The sequence below is a fragment of the Pseudoliparis swirei genome, chromosome 11, assembly GCF_029220125.1.
Source record: "Pseudoliparis swirei isolate HS2019 ecotype Mariana Trench chromosome 11, NWPU_hadal_v1, whole genome shotgun sequence".
Taxonomy (NCBI): Eukaryota; Metazoa; Chordata; class Actinopteri; order Perciformes; family Liparidae; genus Pseudoliparis; species Pseudoliparis swirei.
This window is the reverse complement of record NC_079398.1, coordinates 13,450,030-13,474,103: the sequence shown is the minus strand read 5'-3', so window position 1 is coordinate 13,474,103 and position 24,074 is coordinate 13,450,030. Positions and strand designations below refer to the sequence as shown.

The 24,074-nt window shown below is 44.8% G+C and overlaps 1 protein-coding gene across 2 annotated transcripts in view; it reads right to left on the bottom strand.

Annotated features, from left to right (window-relative positions):
- Positions 1–24,074, bottom strand: part of arid1b (AT rich interactive domain 1B (SWI1-like)) — a 160,463-nt gene that overhangs the window by 85,555 nt on the left and 50,834 nt on the right. For both annotated transcript variants that reach the window (XM_056427057.1, XM_056427058.1), the window contains exon 4: positions 20,677–20,781. In XM_056427057.1, coding sequence (XP_056283032.1) covers positions 20,677–20,781 — 105 coding nt within the window. The remainder of the gene's footprint in view (positions 1–20,676; positions 20,782–24,074) is intronic.

Genomic DNA, 24,074 nt, shown 5'->3' with positions numbered 1-24,074 from the left:
GCATTTATTACTCGTATTTAACGGAGTGTGAAAAATATTAAACTGATGGTGCAATGCATGCTTTCGCATGTATACCAGTAACACAGCGTTACTTAGAGTAATGACTCTAATAATATAATTACTCTTTTTGGAAAATGGAATCCCTTCCACTGCTAATATTACAGTAATGAGTGACTGCCCAGCGCGGCCGGGGGATCTGGTGAAAACATATGCAACATATGACTGCTCTGATTACTTCTCAGTACAGCCGCCACATCCCAGGATCTCAGGAGCAACAACAACAACAACAACTTCTCCATGAATCAGGCGTTATGAAGCCAATCTAAGTGTGCTAACCTTTTAAAAACGTGTATTGACATCAGTCCTAAAGCGATCTGTGGAGTACTGGTTTCACTCCTGTAGAACTCACTAGTGGAAAGAACTGCAAAACAAATCAAAGTTAGTGACTCCTTTAAAAATATTGTTTAAGTCCCACGGATATTTTGAATAATACTTGTCGGTGTCTCTGTGTGTGACGGCTGCTTGGCGTGACCACCGTGTCTCGTTCAGACGTAATGTAACTGCATTTTGATGTCTTGTAAACATCTCTTGATCTCAGTGAGACTTCCTGAATAAATACATAACTACACAACCTACTGAGACACGGTCAGCTGGGGTCTATTTTCAATACAATGGCAAACATTCAGTTCTCACTAAGCTGCCACATCGCTCATCATGACCTCATTTGCCCTAAACTCCTCTCAGCACCTCTCCCCTGTTTGCGCCACACACACTGCACTCGGTATGAAAACAGCGAGCCCAAAAGCAAGGCCCATTTCAAGGTCAGGGAAGCGGCAACATGCCACAGCACAGTACACAGCACAGGCTAGTGTTTGCAATACTAAAACAATAGTGGATGTTTTTTAATTAGACCTTTGTTTTAAATACAATAGTAGGAGAGAAATACATTTATAAATGAATGAATACAATCATTCGGTAGTTCCCCTTTTATAATGTTATTCCTGGCCGAGCGGAGACGCCTTTTAGAAAACTGCATTACTAACTCTGGGCTGCACTGCATTTAATAATAAAACAAACTGGGAAAAACACTATAATTGAACAGTGAGTGGTCAAAGAGCAGAGATGGCCCTACAGGAGGAAACAGCCAAGTTAATTTATGAGCAAAAATCCTATTAGCATGTGTCTAGTGGCATAAAGCCATCAGAAATAAACAGAGAGAAGAAAGCTCAATTTAAAATGAAATGCAGCGTGTGAGGGAAAAAGGCCGTCTCTCTCTCTCTCTCTCTCTCATTGCTTCTCTCTTTATTACTCTCCTCCAAAAATCATCCCAATTACAACGCTAATTTTAGCCTCCAGTTGGTGTGCGTTTGTGTATTTGTACCTTTCCAATAGATCGGATAAGAGGCGTATACATCATGCAGAGGTCGAACTAACTAACCTTTGTCAACTTCACACAGCATATAAAACACAACATTGAGCTGGGTAAATTATGTGTGTGTGTGTGTGTGTGTTTGTGTGCTAAAAAGAAAGAAGACGAGATGTAGCAGCATGCTCCCCCAAAAATGTGTGTGGAATTGTGTGGCAGAGAAGACGACAGCTTGCACACAGATCCCTACATTTGCGATCGTGCGTGTGCGTCTGAGCTTCGTGCATTATGTTGCGGCGTGTTTTTTTCAAGTGTACACAACTGCCAAAATGTCATTCCAGTAACACAACGATCATCAAAGCCGGAGCCATCTATCCTAAAGACCATCTAGCGATATTCATAAAGAGCATAGCAGATAACAGCCTTGTCATGTTAGCTCCTCCATAATCCAGACGTCTAGCATTTCATCTACATGTGTGTGTGTGTGTGAGGAAGAATAGGAGAGAAGATGATCATATATGCTCCTGTTGTTAGGGCTTATCACTGAGATCAGAGTGATGTCAAAACAACAGTGTGCTGGCAGGTGATGACACATACACACAGGTGCACACATCTATTCACACACACACACACACACACGTATATCATCACTAAAAGAGTTCACACGGGCACACATCAGGTTGACACACCGAGCATCAAACACAACTGTGTGTCATCAGCAAGGACACACACGTATTCACAGACGTGCTCTACACAGCTTTAGGATAGGAAGGCATGTCGCGCGCGCACGCACACACACACACACACACACACACACACAGGTGTAGTCCAGTTATTTGAGCTGTTGTAGCACAGCCAGCAACAGTCTCAGACTAATTACCTCTGGGACGCAAACATCACGCGAGTAGCAAAGCAGGTGTGTGTGTGTGTGTGACGGTGTGACTGTGTGTGTGTCCGCAGAGCGAAAGTGAGTCATGTGTGTGTTTGTCTCTATAGGCGCTTCAAATTGAAATGTATTTTGAGACAGAAATGTTAATAAAAACCATGATCAATATTTCATAAACCACAGCTGATTTTCTTGTTAACAGGTTCTCTCGTTTGCACCCAAAGGTAAAAATGCAGGGCATATTTCTGACAGGAGCTTCCCCAATGTGACATTTTATTACAAATAAAACGTCCGCTATGAAGATGAAAACTGTAACAAGGAAGTGATGTTTTAGAGGTTGGGACAAAGTACTTGAAATCAGATCAGTGACAGCCGACACGGTCACGGAAAAGGGAAAACTTCCATAAGATCAGCAGCAGCAGCAGCAGCCCGGCTCAATCAATAGCTTGTTACTGGAGCCCAATGTCTTCCACCGAAAGAGATGACACACACACACACACACACACACACACACACACACACACACACACACACACACACACACACACACACACACACACACACACACACACACGCACACACACACACAGCCAGATAAACCCCAGAGCACAAGAATCTGTGAGCATGCACACAGGAAGGACGCCCACATGTCCACATGTGACAGAAACACAACATGTGCATTGGAGCCGACACACACATGGATGTGGTGAATGGAAATCTCTGGAAACAATGTGTGTTATAATTATAACCGTACTTTGCCGTTTGAAACATGCTAATTTTCAAGGTCTCCAGTATAAACAAATAGCTCTCAAGGGGCAACATTTCAGCTTTCGAGGAGCGCAAGACCAGGTTTGAAAAAGAAAAAGCCGAGATAGAGTGCAAGGGGAAGAGGAGAGGAACCGTTAATATATAGAGATACTAAGCAGGAAATGAAAGTTTGGATTTGTTCTTTCATCTGATGAGATCGGCTTTGTGGCAAAACACCTGTTTTAACAATTGGAGCTGTCATGTTATTGTCATGGAGGTGGTGTCTTTGTGCTCAGTATCTTATGAATGTGATGTGTGGGTGGACACATATAACATTCTAGAAGACTGGAAGTAAAGATCTCCAAGTTCAAGCCAACTTAATTTTACAGTGAAATCAATTATTGATTGATTGGGACAGCAGTGCTGAGACAAGATACACACTTTAGACAGCCTGACAGAATAGTTGTATATTTTTTTAAAGTTAAAGTGAGTTTTCAGTCCATAACAGCAGACGCTGAGCGGCTCTACAGCTCTGACGGACTTTTAAGTGCATTGCTAAACGAGGTAAAGTGTGTCTGTTTGCTCCATGACGGCTGGCAGCACAAGAGTAACATTTGAGTCGGGTTCTGAAAAAGCAGCAGTCGACACATATGCCTCCACTCGATCTAAGAGCACGTGATGCAAAGGTGTTTTTAGTGGACAACTTGTGCAGCAGTGTGAAATGCATGCTGGGAAACAGGATTTCTGACCGATATTCTTCTCTGATATTTGGGACAGTTTTAACCCCATATATTATCACTTCTACTACAATTAATGAATAAAGCTCCTGTTCTGCTCTATTTGAACATTTTACACGAACACCTCAACAGCGGGATCAGGTGACCTTTGACCTCCCGCTGCAGCGGGTCATGGTCGTTGGCAGTGGGTTTGTGCAAATACAGAAAAAGGTACAAACTGGAACACACACAAGCCCACTTCAAAAAACACACATCCACTTCTATTTCTACTTCCACTTCAGATCTCACACTCTCTCTCTCACACACACACACACACACACACACACACACACACACACACGCACACAGCAAAGCATCCTTTTTGTTCAAGCCTTTGTTTTGCCGTTTCTACCTTTTCCCTGGCTGAGGGTTTGGAAGTGATTACCGATGCGGTCCACTTCATTAGCATGAGAACAAAAACAGCGTGGGGAACACATTATCACTTCACAGAGAAAGACGGAGAGCCGTCTGCCCGTTTGTTTACGCCGTTGCGCTCGGACATTTTCTACCAGCACCGGCGCTGCCGTCTCACGAGGAACGGCTTTTTCTGCAGGATGAAGCAGCCGGGAGGGGCACGGGGAAGAAAACACAAACGGATAAAGATGCAGACGGAGGAGGAAGAGGTATTCTCTGATACGTGTTATGCAAAACCAAGTGCATGCATCAGTCACAGTGCACATAGGCCGTGGATATTCAGATGCACATAACCAAACGATATTCTCGTCTGCAGCCCCTTTCACTTTCTCGACGGTAGGAACTTGTTTATCATGTCATTAAGGACGCCGCAGACGGCGGCTCGATTTGAAGTGAAAGCCAGGGAGTTTTAAAATGCCTAATTATATTTCCACCTGTGACTGTGTTTACATTCTTCCATCTAGTTTCTGATACATGGCAGCAATGTGCAACGCAGTTGGTATAACTGGAGTAGCATCCAGGTAATTTACATGTTGTCTCTTCTAGTTAGGCTACAGCCGGGTACTCAGGTTCTTTGATTCACAGTTATTAGGGAGCAGTCATTGTGGCGGGACAAGAAGATTGTCAGTGGTAAAGACTTTGCTCCATGTGTTACTGAAAAAAAAAAACTTTTCCTTGCAAACAATCTCTACCAGCATCAGAAACTTGGAGGGAAAGAGACAATAAAAACACAAACTGACCAACATTTCTTGTCAGCCTCCATATATATATATACATATACATCTATAGAGGAACAGGTCAGCGGTACTGTAGCCCGTGTCACCACGGCTACCGAGGCTAAGCTCAGAGGCTCTGGAGCTAGGCTGTAGGACCTATGAATTGAGGTTGACAGGTACAATGCTCAGACTAGAGGAGGAATGCTTAGACTGTGGGGACCCCAACCTGATAATATTTTGTCTCAAAAACCCAGAGGGAGACTAATGACAGTTGTTTTTAGAAGGGTCTGTACTGTGAGAAGGGATATGGTACAATCGCAGAGATGAAAAACCAAATATTGATTTTCTGGTATACAGTAAGATGAAATAATTCCATGTTTTGCCAGGGGCCCTCTGGAGCCATATCAAGGAGGCGTGGGAGACCCTGAACCAGGATATGAGAACCACTGGCCTTGTAAACTTCCATTTTAAGCCGTATTCCTTCTCCTTCATCCATCCCTCTTTCCTCTCCCTCTTCCCTCAGCCTGCAGGGAGGCGTGCAGGCGGAAAGGAGAAAAATATAGAGCAAACAAGAATGTAACGCTCCAGAAAAAGCTATTTGGAGCCGGTTGACCTCAGGGTTGGCCGGCTGGCTCGCTTCCTGGTTATAGGGGATTGGTGGGAAATGGAGGTAGCTTCGGTTAGCCAATCACAACGTGCGGAGTGGAAATCAATGAGGTCCCACGGAAAATGTCAGCCGGGACTGACCTTTTGGAGACTACGGCCTCCTGAGTCAGAGAGGGGGGATGAGGAGGAGGATGAGGAGGAGGCGAAGGACAGGAAATAAGAGAGGATGAGGTCAAAAGGACACAATCAATCAGGATGAAAAAGATGGTGAAGAATAGAAAGGAGAGGAGCGATGAGGAGAAATTAGAAAAGGACAGAGGTGAAACGGAGAGTAAAAGAAAAAGGAGAAATGGAAGACAGGAGGACTTCAGGCACAAAGTCAAAACAAAATGTTCAGAGGTATTGAAGAATATGAGGCGCACGTGATTGATAAAGTTTGATGATTTCACTTGACAATATTACAGAATGTAATCATTTGTCTCTGTATATTTTACTTTAATTGTATTATTATGTATACGTTATTTGTTTTTAAGTTTGCTATGATATGGAGTTATCTATCTTGCTCAGGGACTTGTTTTTATAAAGACGTGATGTCAGAGGTCTGAGAGCATTTTTCTCAACTCAGACGATGAAGAAGGCTCCGAGAACATATTCAATCACTGCTGGGATTTTAGGTGTCGGTAATAACCTATAAAAAGGTTCATGCGGACGCACCTTTAGAGTAACAATTTAGGACTTTCCTCGTCTGTCTCTGATAATCATTCTGTATCCTGATGACGAGCCGCAAACATCAGTGTGAGAGGAAATCATTTCATTGATTGAAAGATTGAGGTAGCGGGGAGTAAGAGAACGACGGGGCGACCTTTACTGTCTGTCTCCTGGCGCCTCGTCTTCTGAAACCAGCCTCTGTGAGACCCAGGAGGAGCAGGTGAGAAGGAGAGAGAGGAACACAAACACACACACACACACACACACAGACACTCGACCTAAAATGGAGAGGATGTGAATATTCCTTTTCTTGCAGTCCAAATGTCTTGTCGTGTGTTGTCTGTCTTTTCTGTCTTTATTTCCCAACATCTTTAGCACCCGGTACTTCTTGCATCATCTCCTTCCCAATGTCAGTCCATCCCTCCAACCTTCCTTGATATCTTTTCTGCCTTCCATCCCTCCCTTTGTTCTCTCACTCTCTCAGGTCTCGTCTGCAACCGAGAGTCGAATGCAAAGTGCCGGGGACATTAATCATGTTTGATTATCCCGTGCAAAAGTCAACTGTGAATATCAGATATTGACTGCCATCAGCAGCTGTCAATTGCTCCCAGCTGGTGACCTTTTGGTCAAATGCTCCAATAAGATCCCCAGAGTTCCTGTGCACGTGTAATTAATATGCATGGCCTTTCAGAGATCTACCAAATATATACGTCAGTGTGATGTACACACACATGCTCCTTACGGAGGTGAAACAATAATAAAGACCAAACGTGGCGAGGAACATGTGAACATAATGCTAGGCACGCACACGCACACAAAGTTAGTGTGCAGGCGGGTCTTTCTGTCTTTCTCCCTCTTTCCATCTCAAACCCTGCTGTCATTACTTACACAAACACACACACACACACACACACACACACAAAAGCAGGCGTCTCTTTGAACTGAGTGCTGCAGTGCGTTCAAAGCGAAGACGAAGGCAAAAATACGGGGGTGGTGAGGGGAGAGAGAAGGACACTTCAAGGTGAATTTGATTTCCACATCGTTTTAACCCCCCTTCCTCCTCCCTCCCTCCCTCCCCACACACACACACACACACACACACACACACACACGTTTATAAACACATGAGCTACTCAAGCCAAGCCAGCAAGTAAGCACACGCTTGCTGAGATACCGCCAAGATCTCCATGCATCGAGTGACTGACACACTAACAGTAGACAGTTCATTTGTCTTTGCGTCTATGTGTGTGTGTTTGTTTGTTTATTTGTGTGTGTGTTTGTGTGTGTGTGCATTACAATCTGTGTCCTATACATATTTATGATTTGTGCTCATAACAGAGGATCACCTTTAAACTTCTCCCTGTTCCAAACTGTCTTGTTTGTATGTGTACGCGTGAGTGTGCATGCGGCGTGTGTTTACAGAATATGCATATGAGTGTGTAGGAGCCAAATGACTCATGCAAAGTTGAACCGAACAGTGCAGTCGCACATTTGCTAGGACAAAATATCACGACAACAATACATTCGGAGCAACCTTTGCGCGGCAGGAGAAATGCTATAACCTCGAGTGTGAGTGTTGCAAATGTGTCCGACCAATTAAAGCAATCAAGCCAATGGCAAACCGCCCACAGTGCTGCATATTGATAAGGCTGGGAGAACAACATGGCGACCTGGGCCACGGTGCCACACTGCTCTGACCCCTGCGTCCACTTCTACCACCAACGCCAACCAAAACCCCAGAGCAACCACTTTGCACCACTTAGTCCACACACACACACACACACACGAGATGCAAATGCCGGCTTCAGAGTACGACACATTTTGCCTTCCATCCAGAACGAATGAGGTAACGATAAAAAATAGAAGAAGGAATCAACGGCTCATTAGAAAGATAAAAACCTCCCGAAGCCCTGAGGGTGAAAGAGAAGTGGGCGGAAACAAGAAATGAAAGAGAAGAGAGAGAAAAAGAGTTGAGAGACGACAAATCATAACAGCTGTAACTCAATGCCGAGGCCCTGCTTTCTCTTTCTCTTCATCTTTTTATCGCTCTGTCTCTCTTCTCGTCGTGGCCTAATTTATTTTCCCACTAACCAATAAGCTATTATGTGGCAGTAATACGGCTGCTAATGGATTCACTGACCTGGGAGGAAGCACATGGCACGCCATTAGCCCAAATGCTAAGCAAAGCTACCACAAGGCTCTTTCAAAATGACCTCGACTGAGTGTGTTGGTGCTCGTCTGTGTGTGTGAGAAACATGCGCCGTCTGAACAGGACTAATGTTCTTGTGACTCCTCTGATGAGCTCGGTGTTTGGCTGCGTAAATGGACATCTGTCTTCTGGTCAGGGATGGAGGAAGTGGTGGAAGGTGGAAGTACTCAGATCCCTTTCAGGATCCTCGGTGGAGGAGGATGAAGGCTCCAAAAGGAATATCATGTCATATGTTGTGATACTCCAAGTTGTACTCGTTAAAAAAAAAGTTATTTGTGCAGAATAAACGTGTCCCTTTCAGTGAATTATCATTATTATGTACAGGACTGTCTCAGAAAATTAGAATATTGTGATAAAGTTCTTTATTTTCTGTAATGCAATTAAAAAAACAAAAATGTCATGCATTCTGGATTCATTACAAATCAACTGAAATATTGCAAGCCTTTTATTCTTTTAATATTGCTGATTATGGCTTACAGCTTAAGAAAACTCTAAAATCCTATCTCATAAAATTTGAATATTTCCTCAGACCAAGTAAAAAAAAGATTTATCACAGCAAAACAAAATCAAACATTTGAAAATGTGTTTCCAGGTGTTTCGAGTTAATTAGACGATTCAAGTGATTTGTTTAATACCCTACTAGTATACTTTTTCATGATATTCTAATATTTAGAGATAGGATATTTGAGTTTTCTTAAGCTGTAAGCCATAATCAGCAATATTAAAAGAATAAAAGGCTTGCAATATTTCAGTTGATTTGTAATGAATCCAGAATGCATGACATTTTTGTTTTTTTAATTGCATTACAGAAAATAAAGAACTTTATCACAATATTCTAATTTTCTGAGACAGTCCTGTATATTGTACTATTGCATTTCTATTGCATGTAGGAATTCACACACAGTGCACGGTGACAGGGGTGACGTGTCAGAGCTTCACAGATATTTCACGACATTACAAACACACAATTGACTCCGTGCCCCCTAAAAAGGTCAAGAGTTGGTTTGTTTGTCGGTGGACTGCTGCAGTTATTAAAAAGAATATCTGATGTGGGCTCAGGGGGTCGTATCACATTGTGAAATGATAAAAACAATCCCCAGAGAAACAACAATTAAACTCAATAAGAGCCAATTAGAACAACTAAAGCTGGCTCAGAACACACAGGAACATTTCCAAGAATTAGAGCTCATAAAGAATCCATTAAAAACAAGATGTTTCCTCTGAACAGAAGGGACATTGTTTCTTCATTTCTCGTGCGGTATATCCGTCAAGAGATGAAGACATTATTAGAACAGCGACGCACACACGTACACACACAACAACAAAGATGTTTATGTCGTGGAGGTCACAGGTTGCTGATATGTGAGGAGACCTCAATCATGCTGCTGGCACACTCGCGCACACACAGAAAGAGAGAGAGAGAGGATTTGTTTAATCGTCTGGCCAAACCAGACAGATGGTCGCACACTTCCAAAAGAGCAGTGCGACTGGGAAGATGGGCCATCAGTGACCCTCGCGATGCGTATCTGTCTGTGTGTGTGTGTGTGTTAGTGTGCTTATGCATGTATGACAGTGTTACAAAAGCAAATGTTACATTGGTGCATTCCCATTGTAACCCACTGCCAAGCCCCGATAGTCATCTTGCTGGCAGGATGGTAAACAGTCGACGTGGAGTGAACAACAGGCATCAGTCAAGGCTGAATACCAGGAGGAGAAAAGCCCTCCACACCTCAACACCTCCTTCCTCCGCCCGTTTCCATCCCAGCCAATAGCCCTCTCCTCGCCTTCCTCTTTCTGCCACTTTCTACTTTTCCATGTTTGACTCTTCTGCAGCAGCTAAACAACACTGAAGCACGTTTCCTCTTTTACACGCGCTTTTCTTCTTCTTTTGTTTCCCTTATCCATCTATTAACCGTGAAGCAACCCGGTCTTTATCAAAGTACATCGAGCCAACCAGAGATGGAGCCCACACGCTCACCGACATACAGACTCATGCATGCAGGAATAAAGTAAACCCTGAAGATATAATTTGCACAATGCCGGGTCACACGCTTTGGAACATAAGTAATTAACACACTGTTGAACCGGTCTTTACATGAGAGGAGAGCTCAATTACATACACACAGAGCAAAGGATCGCGCACACACAAGTGTAACAACAAATATAAAGCACTTTGGCACGCACACACGCACCCTGGCGGGCTTCCAGACAGTCTTGTTGCTTGTGTCTATAAAGCGCTGAGCAGCATATCGACAACTGTAATAACCGTGGCTGGCAAGAGAGAGCAGATTACAGCAGCAATCATAAGCGCCGCACACACACACAGACACACATCCTAGGTCGTCAAAGATCTTTTTCTTTTCATCACCGATATAGATACACATTTCTGGGTCCGTCCTACAGCTTATATGAAGCAGTAATATTGTAGCAGTGGAAAATCGAATGGAAACACGATGTCCCAGGTCCAGTGGAATAACACTGAAGCATGCTGGACACAGAGACACACAGTCAGCCAGTCGGGGCCACGGCGGGGACACAATTTGGACTCAAAACACACTTAAATATTTTACGGAAGTGCAAGTACTTTTGACTTTGACTTGAAATATATAGAGCGTATTCACTCACGTGACCACAACAACCTTTGGCAGCCATGTTGGGGTCCCACCACGGCATTGTTTTGCGTTATTTTATGCCGCTCTTCTTTAGAAATGACCATTATATCCTGAAGGAGACACAATTTCAGTTCAAAGCGGTGTGCCTTGTGATTATGGTACTGTGCCTCACTCTTGGATGTGGGACTAATGATTCAGAATATGGGTTTATCAACTCAACAAGACAGGCTATTACTTCAACTTGTCATGCATCTACTTCGGCTTCACTCGGCGTATGAGCGTTATGACTGTTCTCATGTGTTTCTGTTGCTACATCGGGTTGTGGGCACGTTTCCATTGACACACTCGTCAATAATCTCTTTTTGCTTTTTTCGCCGAGCGCAAATCAATGTTTCACTTGCGCAAAAGGAACTGTGGATGGAAACTTGGGAGGAAGCCATGAGCATGGCAACTCCGTCGGGCGATGTCTGCCTTTACTCTGTGATTCATTTCAAGGTCAAATAAAACACTGGCTCCATGGGCACAGCACTCAGCACGGCCACCAAACAGTCACTGCTGGTCCTGAAGGAGCTGGAAGCGGCTTCATCCAGACACTCGTCCTGGAGGCGGAGCTGTGCGACGACGGATCATAGTATGAACCCAGACACGGGGCGCTTGATGTGGTTTTTCTACAACAAGTATAACGCAGAAATAGTTGTTTATGTCCCATGGTCGATAGCGGAAATGAAAACTGTTTACAGGAATGTGACCGGGCTATGTGCTGGTAACTAGGGGTAACTAGCGAATTAACCACAAAGTGTTGAGCGAGTAAAATCAGGTAAAAAAGCGTTGCAAATATTCAATTCCAACCGCTGAAATCTTTCTTTGGTAATGCAGAAGGACATGAGGTTGCTGGGCTCTCGCATAATCAAACAGCGGACACGATAGCCAGGTCAACTTCTTCTGACATTTAATAAGTGGGACCCCAAGATGGCGCGATTGAGATGCTGACGTCACGTGAATACGCTCTATAGTGTGAATGATTCTGCTGTAAACTGCAGACTGCTAAATGAACTACGGGACACCTGTTAAGAGACTGTGTGTGTCTCCGTTGCCTTCACACACCTACGAATGCCATTCAATCTCACCAAGCGCAACTCGGACCGGAGCATTGTTCTCCAGAGAAACCGAGAGCAGGTGGACAACCGGTCAGCATATGAGTAAGCCAGTTAGGCAGCGCGGCTCTGTAATGGCAACACAAGGCCACTGTTGGAAAATGAAAGTGGACGATATTGGAGTGGATATTGGGGTCAGAACTATATGGCACAGGCCAAGGAGAGGAAATGTGTGAAGAGGAGAGGGGAGGGGGAGGGGAGGGAGGACTGAAATACAAACAACAAATCCCACCAGAAGAAGTCCTCCTGGGTCTAATGAACAAATGCTTTTCTGTTCATTATGTGAAATGTGGAGTTGAGCATTCATCGCCCACATTAGGGAATAAAATGATGGATCTTTGACTCAGCTCCCCAAGTACTTTGAACTAACTGTTTTACAATGTATTTTTATTGTTTTCATTTCATGTGCTGTCAATATAGTTTGAGATGTTGTCGGCGCCACTCTGTTCACCAGCAACTAAAACATGGAGAATCAAACCAACATGAAAACACCACTGCGTGTGCATTTCTTACAAGGATAATAGAGACTGAAATGAGATGTTAAAACACGAATGGAGTCGGACCAGTCGATAGAGAACATGTTGCAGATCATGGCATTTACAAATTCAGTGTACTGTTGTATCAAAGAACATCTCTCCACTAACTGGTCTACACATGGTGCTGAACACCAAAACCGTACGACACGTTTCACCCCTTTGTTCCTCACATCCATTCTAATCATCCTTTTCTGTTCTCCTCTATGTCACCTCTCCTCATTCCACCACTGTCCCCTCCCTGCTATACTCTCGTCCTCCTCTTTCCCCTCTCTCTCTCTCTCGGCCCCCACTACCAAGGAGAAGCGATTTGCACAGCAATCCGTCGCTAATTCTCGCTCAGCGTTCATGAAAAATGTATAGCAGGCAGACTGGAGGGAGATGCAGATTGCCGCTGGTCCCTTAGCGAGAGCCTTGCTCTGCATTAATGGAACATTATTTTCAACCTTTCTAGCCTTCCCTTCACCCTCCCTTCATCTTTCCATCTGTTTTATTATGTTCTTATCTATCTATCTATCTATCCATCTATCTACCTTTGAAAATGCTCTTCTCCTTGATCTCAGAGTTTGAAACCAAAAGCCATAAATATTCGAGGACTCGGTGGAATATTAGCAGCTCAAACAACCCAAACACAGCTATCTGCCATCTGAACAACCCAGTGTGTGTGTGTGTGTGTGTGCATATGCGAGTGATTTTAACACACGTAGTTGCCTCTGCATTTGCCTGTGAGCGCAGTGTGCAGCCAGCTAAACCTTCTCAAAGATAATAAGAGGAAAAACTTTATCTTAATCTTTAAAAGGCACAACGTGAAATTTGAATCCAGCTGTGAAATGGGTCGTGTGTGTGTGTGTGTGTGTGAATGCATCTTAGCATGAATTCCCAGATATGTTCATGTGCGCTTGTGTGTGTGTGTGTGTGTGTGCGGATGTGTTAATAGCACAGGTATCTTATGAGAGTAGATTAATAACAGCACTGTAATACCATCAGGACTAGTCACAGTGTGTGCATCATGCATAATAAACCTCCCATGGAGTTTACACACACACACACACACACACACAGACGCATGCATGCACGCACGCGCACGTCCTGTCACTATAGCAACACTGGCGGTGTTGCTGTCCCTAACTTCAAAGGCAGATGTAATTTCAGCCTCCCAGCAGCCAGAGGGAGCCATGGTGATGACAGAACATTCCCTTCTCTGATGGCTCCTTCCCCCCTCCATCCCTCTTTCGATTCCTTCACTTTTCTTCGCCAGTGTGGCGCTGCTGCCTCCTTCTTCCTTCCTTCCTCCCTACCTCCCTCCCCTGCCTAGCCGGCCTGCTGGGAAGCCAGGCATCCAAGACCAGACATAAAAATAAACCCAGAAAGGTTAGAAGTGGATGAAGCACAGGAAAGAGGGAGTGAAATGGGAGGGGCGGGGGGAGGGAGGGGGGGGGGCACTAAGGGAGAAGGGAAGGAAAGTGGAGGGAGATGGGGAGGAAAAAAAGGAAAATGATGCAATCTATCTATCTATAATCCTATATCTTTTCCTTAATCCTTCCTCCTACAGCAACTCCCTGTGTCTCTGCTCCAGTCAAAAGAGAAGTAAAGAAGAAAGAAAACCTTTTCATCTGCAAAAACTGTCACTCAACCTAAAATATTTGTTACTCTTATCCACATTATCACTCAACGAGGGCGCGAAATCCTTTCAAATTATTATGCTGAAAAATCCTTTGACAAGAGAACGTTCCCATGTCCAAAATCCTAATTCATACAAAATGGATGTTTCAAATCTTCAGATTGGCTCAATAACATTTGAAGCCAATTTAATAGATCATTTAAATATTAATATTGGAACAAAAAAAATCACCATTTATAATGAAAGGCTTAGTGCCGGAAGGGCATGTATGGCAGAAATGGTATAGCTGAAAATGAAATCTATCAAGTATGCACTTGAGGAGCTGTATTTGGTTCTGGAACCAATATAAAGATTGTTTTATCAAAAGCAAATCAAACTGAACTGAGGTGACGTCCAGACTGGATCTTCATCACCTAACAACATCGGATGTAACACCTCGAGAGTACAAGCCCAGAATGGTAAAGCACAGTTTGTCAGTTTGTTACTGACGTATATCCAACATCACGATACGGCAGCGTTCACACACCGTCACACAGTGACTGTCCCGTGGTGGAATGGGGAGGACAGTTAGAAAGGTGTTGGTGTGTGTTGTGTGTGTGACTGCTGCTCCATACAGAGAAGCACACACACACACACACACAAATGTACACGTATCAACAACACACACTCATTACTTTTTTATTTACATCATCCATTTAAAAAAGGTGTTTATGCAGAATCCTGCTAGTCACTGAAATGTAGATCAGTAGTGCGTGTGTGTGTGTGTGTGTGTGTGTGTGTGTGCTGCTGCGTCAATGGAAACCCAACAGCAACGATCTTCCTCACCATCTCTGGCCTCTTTTGTAATCTGTTAGATAAACCAGCTAGAGGACGAGAACTGATGGGTAAAGGGTAGAAAAGAGATGGAGAGGAGAAACATTTCTCTCCTTCTACGGTCACTCATCACTCCCTCTCCTCCTCCTGCTCCTCCTCTCTCATCTCCCCCTCTGTCTCTTCTCCTCTGTAGGAAAGGCTGGTGGAGAGGCGCCAGTGGACCCGGACTGGTGTTTTCTTAACCAAGTTCATCCCTCTCCATTTCCCTCTCACTCTCAAATCATAAAGCCTGTCACACACCGGGGGTGTACGCATGTGTAAGCATAGGGGTAGGTAAGTGTGTAAGAGTAGTGCTCGGACAGATTGTGTGTGTGTGTGTGTGTGTGTCTCCGCACATGCACCCACACACACACACACTCTCTCTTCACTCTGGTGTGCTGGGCTTCAGTCAGCCGGCCTGTCAGGGGTGGATGGGTATAAAGATGGCCTCCTCCACAGCTGCGGAATTTCTCCCTCCTTCCTGTACCACGACTGCTCAACCTTGTGTTTCCAGTCTGTTTTAACAACCCGCACTGGCCAGCACAGTTTCCAGTAGGCAGAACAGTGTGTAGCCATCACATTTTGCCATAAGATACAACTAAAAGCCTTCAGGCGAAACAATACTTCATTGATCCCAATTGGGAAATTCTTTTCTGGCATGTCTCTCATCCACAGGGGATGGAGCTGCAGTGTCAGCGGATGAGGAGTGCTGGGAGGGATTCAGTGTCCGGCTAACGGACACTATAGCAGTGCAATGCTTGTTAACGTGGAGCTTTAAGCTGGGATCTTCCAGCTGATGGTTGGCCCCTTTTCAGGTTGTCACCATTTCAAACTGGACTTGTGGTGCTGCAGTCTGAAGTGTCTTCAAAGTTCAAACTGAATCCCCAAGGCTTATTCTTCTCTAGGAATTGAGGAAATTTAAGATACTAACATATTTAAAGCAAGCTACAAATATTTAGAAAGTGCCAAATTGAAACAACAGTGCGAATAGGGTTTCACATTTGATCCCTGGTGGATTCTGTCGGTTAGAAACAACGTGGAAGACGAGTTTAGATGAAGGACCCAGAACTGCAGATCAATTTCACCTCATGTACGTCTGTCTTTTTAAGCCGTTGGGGAACAAATGGTATGGCCCCAGCAAAAACACGTGTTCCCGGCTCTTGAGGATCAAGCAACTACGCGTGTACATGAAACTGTGTGTGCGCACTAAATGATTCATGAGGAGCAAATGAAAACAGGCTGGCATACAAGCGGAAAAATAGCCCGTCTGCATTTTAGATGAAGCCAAGGTCTCTGACTTGCAGCGTCATGATATCTGGGTCTACGGTGAAACGGGGCAGAGGTGTAAACGTGTGTTATGTGTGCATGCTGGAGCAAATTTGAGGAGTATGCGTGAACCAATGTAAGAAATAGTTCCAGTACGATACAGAATTCTCAAATCACACGGTGAGTTATGGAATCCTGTAGAGCACAGTGGGCCGAGCGACACATAAAGGGACAATGGATCAATCACTCGGCCTCCTATTTGAGCGAATGGGTCTCCGGGTTTAGGACATTATCCGTCCTATTCTCAGAGCCAGCGTGTTCAAAGCAGCGGCAGGAGGCTGCTGTGGCCTTCAGTGCTGCCGTCTGTGCTAAGAATAGGCAGCAGGGTCCAGAACATCTCGTCTCCCCGCCTCCCTCTCTCCCCCACCTATCCCCTCCTTTTCTCTCTACACATGCCGCAAAAAACTATACATGCACAAATATAAGCAGACATTATCTTTCCTTCAGGGAAATTGCACTTGGTGGGGCGGCTAATGGGTTTTGTCAGTTTAAACGGACTCTTAAAATATATGCTGAGTGATTTGCATCGACAGTATGTCATCTTTTTGTATTTTTAACATTTTGTAATGTCCAAACCAATAGAGTAGACTTCATTTTGTTCCTTCCACGAGTTCCTCCGAGTCTCTCCTCCCCCGTACTTCAGCTCCCTCCCTTTCCACCCCCCCATCACTCTGTTCCTTCCCCATTCATCTCCCTTGCATTTCTTTGCTTTCTTGACTCCCTCTGCTCTTTCCCTCCTCTCCTCCCCCACGCGTGCACTAATGTGGAGGCTGAATCTAGCCCTGCTGGATGACATTACTCGGCGCTGCCTGCTGGCCTGTCTGCCTGCCTGGGGACTCTAAAATAAAACACAACAGTGGGAGAGCCAGAGTGAGAGCACATACTGTATGTGACGGACATGCTCTGATAGAGCACGCACACACTCGCTGTGTGAAAAGGCCTCACAGAGGACAGAGTGTGTCTCAGAGTGTGTGATGAGTGTGTGTTTGTGCGCAAAGAGTGTAGTTGTAGGGAGAGAGAGGGGGGGGGGGGGGGCAGGCCTCTCCAGCTGTGCCCTGTCAATCATTCATGACCTAACACTTGGAATAACAGAGGAGGGCAAGGTGGACAGGAATGAGAGGCAGGAGGCAGCGAGGGGAGAGATAGCGTTACTAATTTCTCCTTTTTGTCTGATAGAAAATAAGTCAAGGAGGGGCAAATTGCACTGAAAGGTGCACACAAATATATTTCTCCATGTGTGTGTGTGCTAGTGTGAATAACATGTCGCTGGCGGAACCCCATAGCCTGAATGCAGCATCCCTCACCCTGAACAAGTGACAAAAAGATAACCACGTTTCACTTCACCGCTTCACACCCTCTCTCTCTCTCTCACTCATTGTCTTTCTCATCCTGCTCCCCCCCCCCCATCTCACCTCACCCTCCCTCCCCCAGCTCTCGCTCTGTCTTTCCACATGGCTGGCCATCCTCTCCCATGTCCCAGAGGATGGGAGGCTGTGCGGCAGCTTGGCAGGCTGTCAGGGGAGCACCGGAGAACAGGGAACATAGTGACTAGAACAGGGGGTGGCATTTGGGTTGGGGGGGGGGGGTGCAGAAGTCCTGCCTCGTGATCTCACTGTTGCACTGGAAGAACTGGCCCTGCTTAGTGATGTTATGGAAAAAGGGCGCGACACAGAGCTCTCACTCTGCCTCTATTTTCAGGTACCACACACGTCCCCGCCACACAGTGCAGGACATCGCAAGGAGGCAGCTACTTTCTTTCAACTTTCTGTGCAACTGAATCATTGACGCCTGACGTTCCTTCAGGGACAGCTGAACGGACAGGATACAAATCACTTTATTAAAAGTTATGGCCTTTAGTTGGAGATGCAAACTGTATTTGAAGTTATTCATGAAGTGCAAACCAAAAAATAACTGTGGGTCTCACCTTTAGCTCACGTGTACGTGTCTGTGTGTGTGTTACTCTCATTGTGTGATTTGCACAAGAGGGACAAAATAAATGGGGCCTTCTTAAAAAGGGGGTTTATCTTCTCATAAGATGATCTTTGCTCTGGCTCCTCACTATTGTATGGAGCTGGACGAGAAGGCTCCACTAGAACAATGCAAGTCTGGCCAGGCTGAAGGTACTGTATGAACAACAGTGTAACGCTAACCCTATAGTGGGAGGCAGGTCAGTTTAAAACCATACACTAAGAAAGCTGCTGGAAAACACAAAAATAACCGTGGACAAGAGGCATGTAAAAGAAACTGAGCGGTACACAATGAAGACGAGCACTCTTCAGTCAATCAACACAGAAAAGCAACAGAGTTCAATGTGAATACGTGAACACAAGAGCAGGAGCCAAAGCTACGTGGTAATGTAGACAGACGGTCAGCGCTGACAGATAATGCTACTGGAACGAGCTCGTGCTGTGCTCTTACTTTGTGCCTTTCTATTTGCAAAGTACTGATGGATATTGTATCTGAACAGATTCAGAGACGATACGATGATGAATACAAGGTGTGCTGTATCTCCAATACGTTACATTTTAGAAGACCCATGGGGCACTGTGACTTGCATATGTGATAAGTTACTAAAGCTCTTTCTTTTCCCTTTGGTCTCCCTTCAAAAATCCCGCCACATCACACAGCCGACTCGTCCCAAAACAACAACGTGACACTTTGCCGACCAGCGGAGAGAAAGGGGGAAAAAAGATGACAGCAGCTTTAGATCTGACATCAAACGGCGGCGAGAGAGTGAGAAAGAGAGAGGGGGAGGGAGAAAAAAAAAGGTTACATCTCTGCAGTGACAGCTTGCTGGAAGAGCCTGGCAAACGGCGAGCAATTTCTCTCCCCATCCCTCTCTCCTCTTCTATCTATCTCTCCCCCTCTCTGTGTGTCTCTCTCTCATCAAAACTTGCCGGCGATTAGGATCTCGGTGAGCCGTGCGCTTTGGATGGCATGCGAAAAACACACGGAGAACCCAGGGGGTAAAATGCCAGGATTAAAGTGGAGAGGGAATATGGGGCGGTGTCGGCTGTGGTTCAAATAGATCGGCCCGCGCGACTGCGGCGCTTCCTCGCCTCGCCTTGCTCTCTTGCTCCGGATTCACACACTGAGACATCAAGGCCATTTCTCATTATAGCACGAGGGTGAAAAGCTTTCATGATGCTACTTTAGAGGGAAAGAAAGAGAGGGGAAGGGGGGGGGGGGGGTAAAGAGTGTGGGAGAATGAAAATGAAAGAGAAAAATTAGGGGGGAAAAGGCAAGATACAGCAGATGACATACGAGTCGTATGTTATGGAGGAGAAAAGTAAGAACGAGATGTGTGAGTGCGTAAAGGAGAAGGAATCACTGACGGATAACTTGAATCAGAGCAGAGTCAACCGTGTGCGCTGCACGACCGATGGACACAGACTTTAGAAGTAGTCTAGGGAAAGGAGTATGGCTTCATTTGGCTTTGTACACTTAATATTAGTCTTCCTCGCAGTTCACTCCTCCTCTCCCGAGTCCCAAAGTATCTGGTAAATTAAACGGCACACACCTCAAGCAGTGCCAATGTTTGCGACCATTTGCAAATGTCTATTTATTCTATTCTTGAAAGTGCTGAGGAGCTGTGAGGGGAGAAATGATAGAGAGAGGGGAAAAAAAACGATTAGTTTCGCCAAAAAACTGGAGCAGCCCACATTTCTCCCTCCCATCACTGATCAGCCTGGCCTCGCCACTTCTTCTCAGTTCTCCAGTCAACAGGTTTAACGATTTTCAGCTCGCCCAAATGACAAATGCGCGTGAGTTTGGATGCGTGACTGCGTGCGTTGGCAACGAACTCTGTGTCCGTGCATACGCTTCTTCTGCATGTGTGGGGGCACACGCGTGTGAGCGAGAGCATGACGCCGCGACCACAGGCTGCTGCATGGACGCCACGCAAAACACAGACATGAAGCAGTCAAATTCATGTCTCCCATGGGACATGAGACAAAGAGGGGTGTCACAGGGTGAGTGGAGGCCTCTGATTGGCCAGAAAACTAATGTCTCTTTGAGGCTTGATGGTGTGTGTGGGTGTGTGCTACAACAACAAAAAGCCTCTCGTTCTCTCACACACACAAACGTTCCCCTAATGTGTAACTCTGGGATACTTTGTGCTCATCGGTGGGAAGAACTGCCAGTCACTGACCGGCAGACTGGACGGGCGGTCTTGGGAGATGCCGTCCTCATTGTTGGCCTTCCCAGAATTCCCTGGGGCCGGACCCCTGGTTACGTACGTCTCCTGCTGGGCCTCCTTGATAGAAAAACAGATAAAGAGAGAGAGAATCACACAGAGTAATTTATAGCTACGATCAATAAATTAAAAGGATTTATTTGAGAGTATATTGCCAATTTCTTTAAGTTCTTAAGGGGATTCTAAATTAGGATATTATAAATACTGTATATCATGTGTTCTGGCAGCTATGAGGGTTGAAAAAAGCCAATTAAACTATATAATGCAGTTAAGGGTGCTCTAGGTATAGTTTCAAAATATTGTCATTAAAGTGTCCTCTGTCTATGAACACGTTAGGAATAATAAGCTCACGGTTTACTGACTCCAGGTCATATTTGCCATAAGTCTTTGAAATAGAAATTTGCAGAATTCTTGCCAAAACAAAAAGTGCATTAATGCTCATGTGCAATTTATTTCCTTTCTTCCTTGAGGTTGAAATCATGACTCACTTCCTGCTCCACACATTTGATGTTGTGGTATTTAAAACACTCCTATATGATGAGGATTGTCTGAATGAGAGTGAGTTGGACTGTCGAGGAAGTCTCAGGTGTAAAGGGCCGTAATAAAGACTCTGATACCCAGTTAGATCAAGCCGCAACACAAAGAGGACGCACAAGGAAGTGCTCACATGTACCGATACAGCGCACACAGACTGAAAAACACACACACATCCGCACCCCATATCCGCCAACTCTTTTCAACAAAATCCCGGTCTAACCACCAACTAATTCTTAAAAAAACACACACACACACGCAAACACACACACACACAGTTCTATTGTTCAATCAAAGTAATTTTCTTTCTCTCTGTAATCACAAGCCTATCTAGTGTAAACCAATTTTCTCCCCATTGTCGGAGGTGTTGCCCTCTCCCTCTCCCTCCCTCTGTATCGCTCCCTCCTTCCCTCTCCCTCTTCTTTTCATTCACCGCGGAGGTCGTTCCTCCATCATGTTAAGCGTCGGCAGCACAATAGCGACTTGTTAAGGAGCTCTGTGCGGAAGGATTAGTGATAACTGATCAGCGAGAGATCACACACAAGTGCTTAAACACACAACCAGACGCAGCATACTGTACGTACACACACACACACACACACACACACAGCTTTTGTTAAAGTTTTTACTTTCAAAATCCATTTTCCCCCACAGTTTGATTTCTTATCTGTTGTGTGATTATAGTGTAGTAGGTTGGCAATATCCCTGTCAGCTAGGTGATATAATTTTATAGCTGAAGATTATCCTCCACAGCAAGAGATGTATCATGTGAAATGGATCTATTATCAGAGCATTAGAGGCGTCGTCATTTGTGCTTCCAGGGTGAATGATAACAATTTGGCACTTTTGAACATTCTTTATGAAATCCGATGTACGGTTTCATACACAATGTTCTACATTAGCTTCACAGTGGCTGTAAACACACATGCATGCCGTGCAAACACAGAGACGACAAGTGAATGTATTCATTCATCCATTATTAAGAACAGATCATTTAATGACCTTAAATGCCAAAGAGTAGTCCCTTCAAATCCACATTTAAATTATAAGCCAATTAAATGTGTATAGTGGACACTTACTCAAAACACATTATTAGCGTGAAGCCAACTCACGGTGCAGCCATGCCCTCTTTTTACAGTTCTGCATCATCGGTTCCTGAAGCCTTGTTTAGGTCCCTAAATATGTCCCAGCGGTTTATCTGTCAGATGCATTGTTCTTGTTGCAACCTCAATCCATTTAGGGGAAACCATTTTCAGGATTTTAGTTTTCTCGGCTAATGGAGAATCAAGGCACGTCAGCAACATTTAAAAATGTCATTCTTAGTTTGTCGTGTTTTTGGTTGACAAGTTGATCAAAACATGAAGCGGAGGGTTCAGGCGGGTTTGAGATGACGCTCTTGAGTAAAAATAGGTCTTGTTTTCCATTAGACTTCAATTTTATTCCGATAATAATCACAGTGAAAATAGTTTGCCAATTTCCACTGTGGATGATAATCCAACTATAATCTTAAAATAATAAAAACAACAAACCCCAAACCTGCAACATCTCCTTCGCCACTTCCTAAAAGCCAGAGGGAAACCCTGTTCACCCATGTGGTTCATTCACTGGATCACATATCATCTCAGGGGGGGGGGCAGATATACTGAACAACAGGATCGTATGGAAGTTCGGAGGAGCTATTTCTATGAACAGAGACATGCAAAGGGTTTTTCCAATTGGGTGGGAGGAGGAGGAGGACAATAAATGGAGATGTGCAGTGTCTTTCTGATCGGTGGACAAGATTCGGTTCAAATGAAAACACACACATGGGCAGACAGTTGCTCACACAGAGGGAAATGAGAAGAGTGGCTGCTGACCCAAGTCTAATATTTACTTGGGCATATGCGTCTGTGTGTGTGTGTGTGTGTGTGTGTGTGTGTTTCTCTCGAGGGAATTTCCTGTTTTAAGTGGGTCAAAGTGAGGTTAGCCTCATACTACTGTTTACACTCACGTTCTTACATCATCACTGTCAACTGCATTATGGACCGAGAGAGAGAGAGAGAGAGAGAAAACAGTGTAAAAAAAAAAAGACGAGAAAAAGCGAGCGCGGGAGAACATCAGAGGCAAATGAAGGAGTGCTGCGAGTGCATCCTTTAATTTTAGTTTTTTCCAGTCCATTGTCTCAAAATCCCATTTCCCAGCTAATTTAGAAGCTTCTAAAATACACTCCACTCCATACCTTAAGCCTTAGGCCGCAGCTAATCCTGTCTTCTCTCACACGCACACACACACACACACACACACACACACACACACACACGCACACACACTCATCCATCCTCCGTGCTTTTCAAAAGACTTCTTCTTGGCATCGTAGACACGAATGAAGGATATTGAAGGCAAGCGTTTGAAGTACATGAGGGAATGCAGGAATCAAACTGTGAGTTAAATGCTCTTAGACAGCTGTGTGGAGAGGCAGTGTAATATTAGATGTGATTGAATAGATGACTGCTGAACGTGGTGTAATATATAGAGCCGAAGAGGCTTTATGCGGACGCAAATCAATACTGCAGCACCGTGTTAATCCCAGACACTCAGGACCGGGAGGCGGTCAGTCGGGGAGGAGCAGAACGGCGTGGACGTCGTGCGCTTGTCCGGAAGAGGAGACTTTGAAAGCAGTTAGAGCAGTTTGTAATGTAATCGTTCACATTGATACAGTGTGACGCCAGACTGTGTTACAGTTTGAACAATTTCAGTGACTTCAAACAAAGTAATATTTTCTTCAAAGAAAAATTACAGTAATGAGAAAAAAAGAGAAGAAGAAGAAGAGGTCAAAGGTC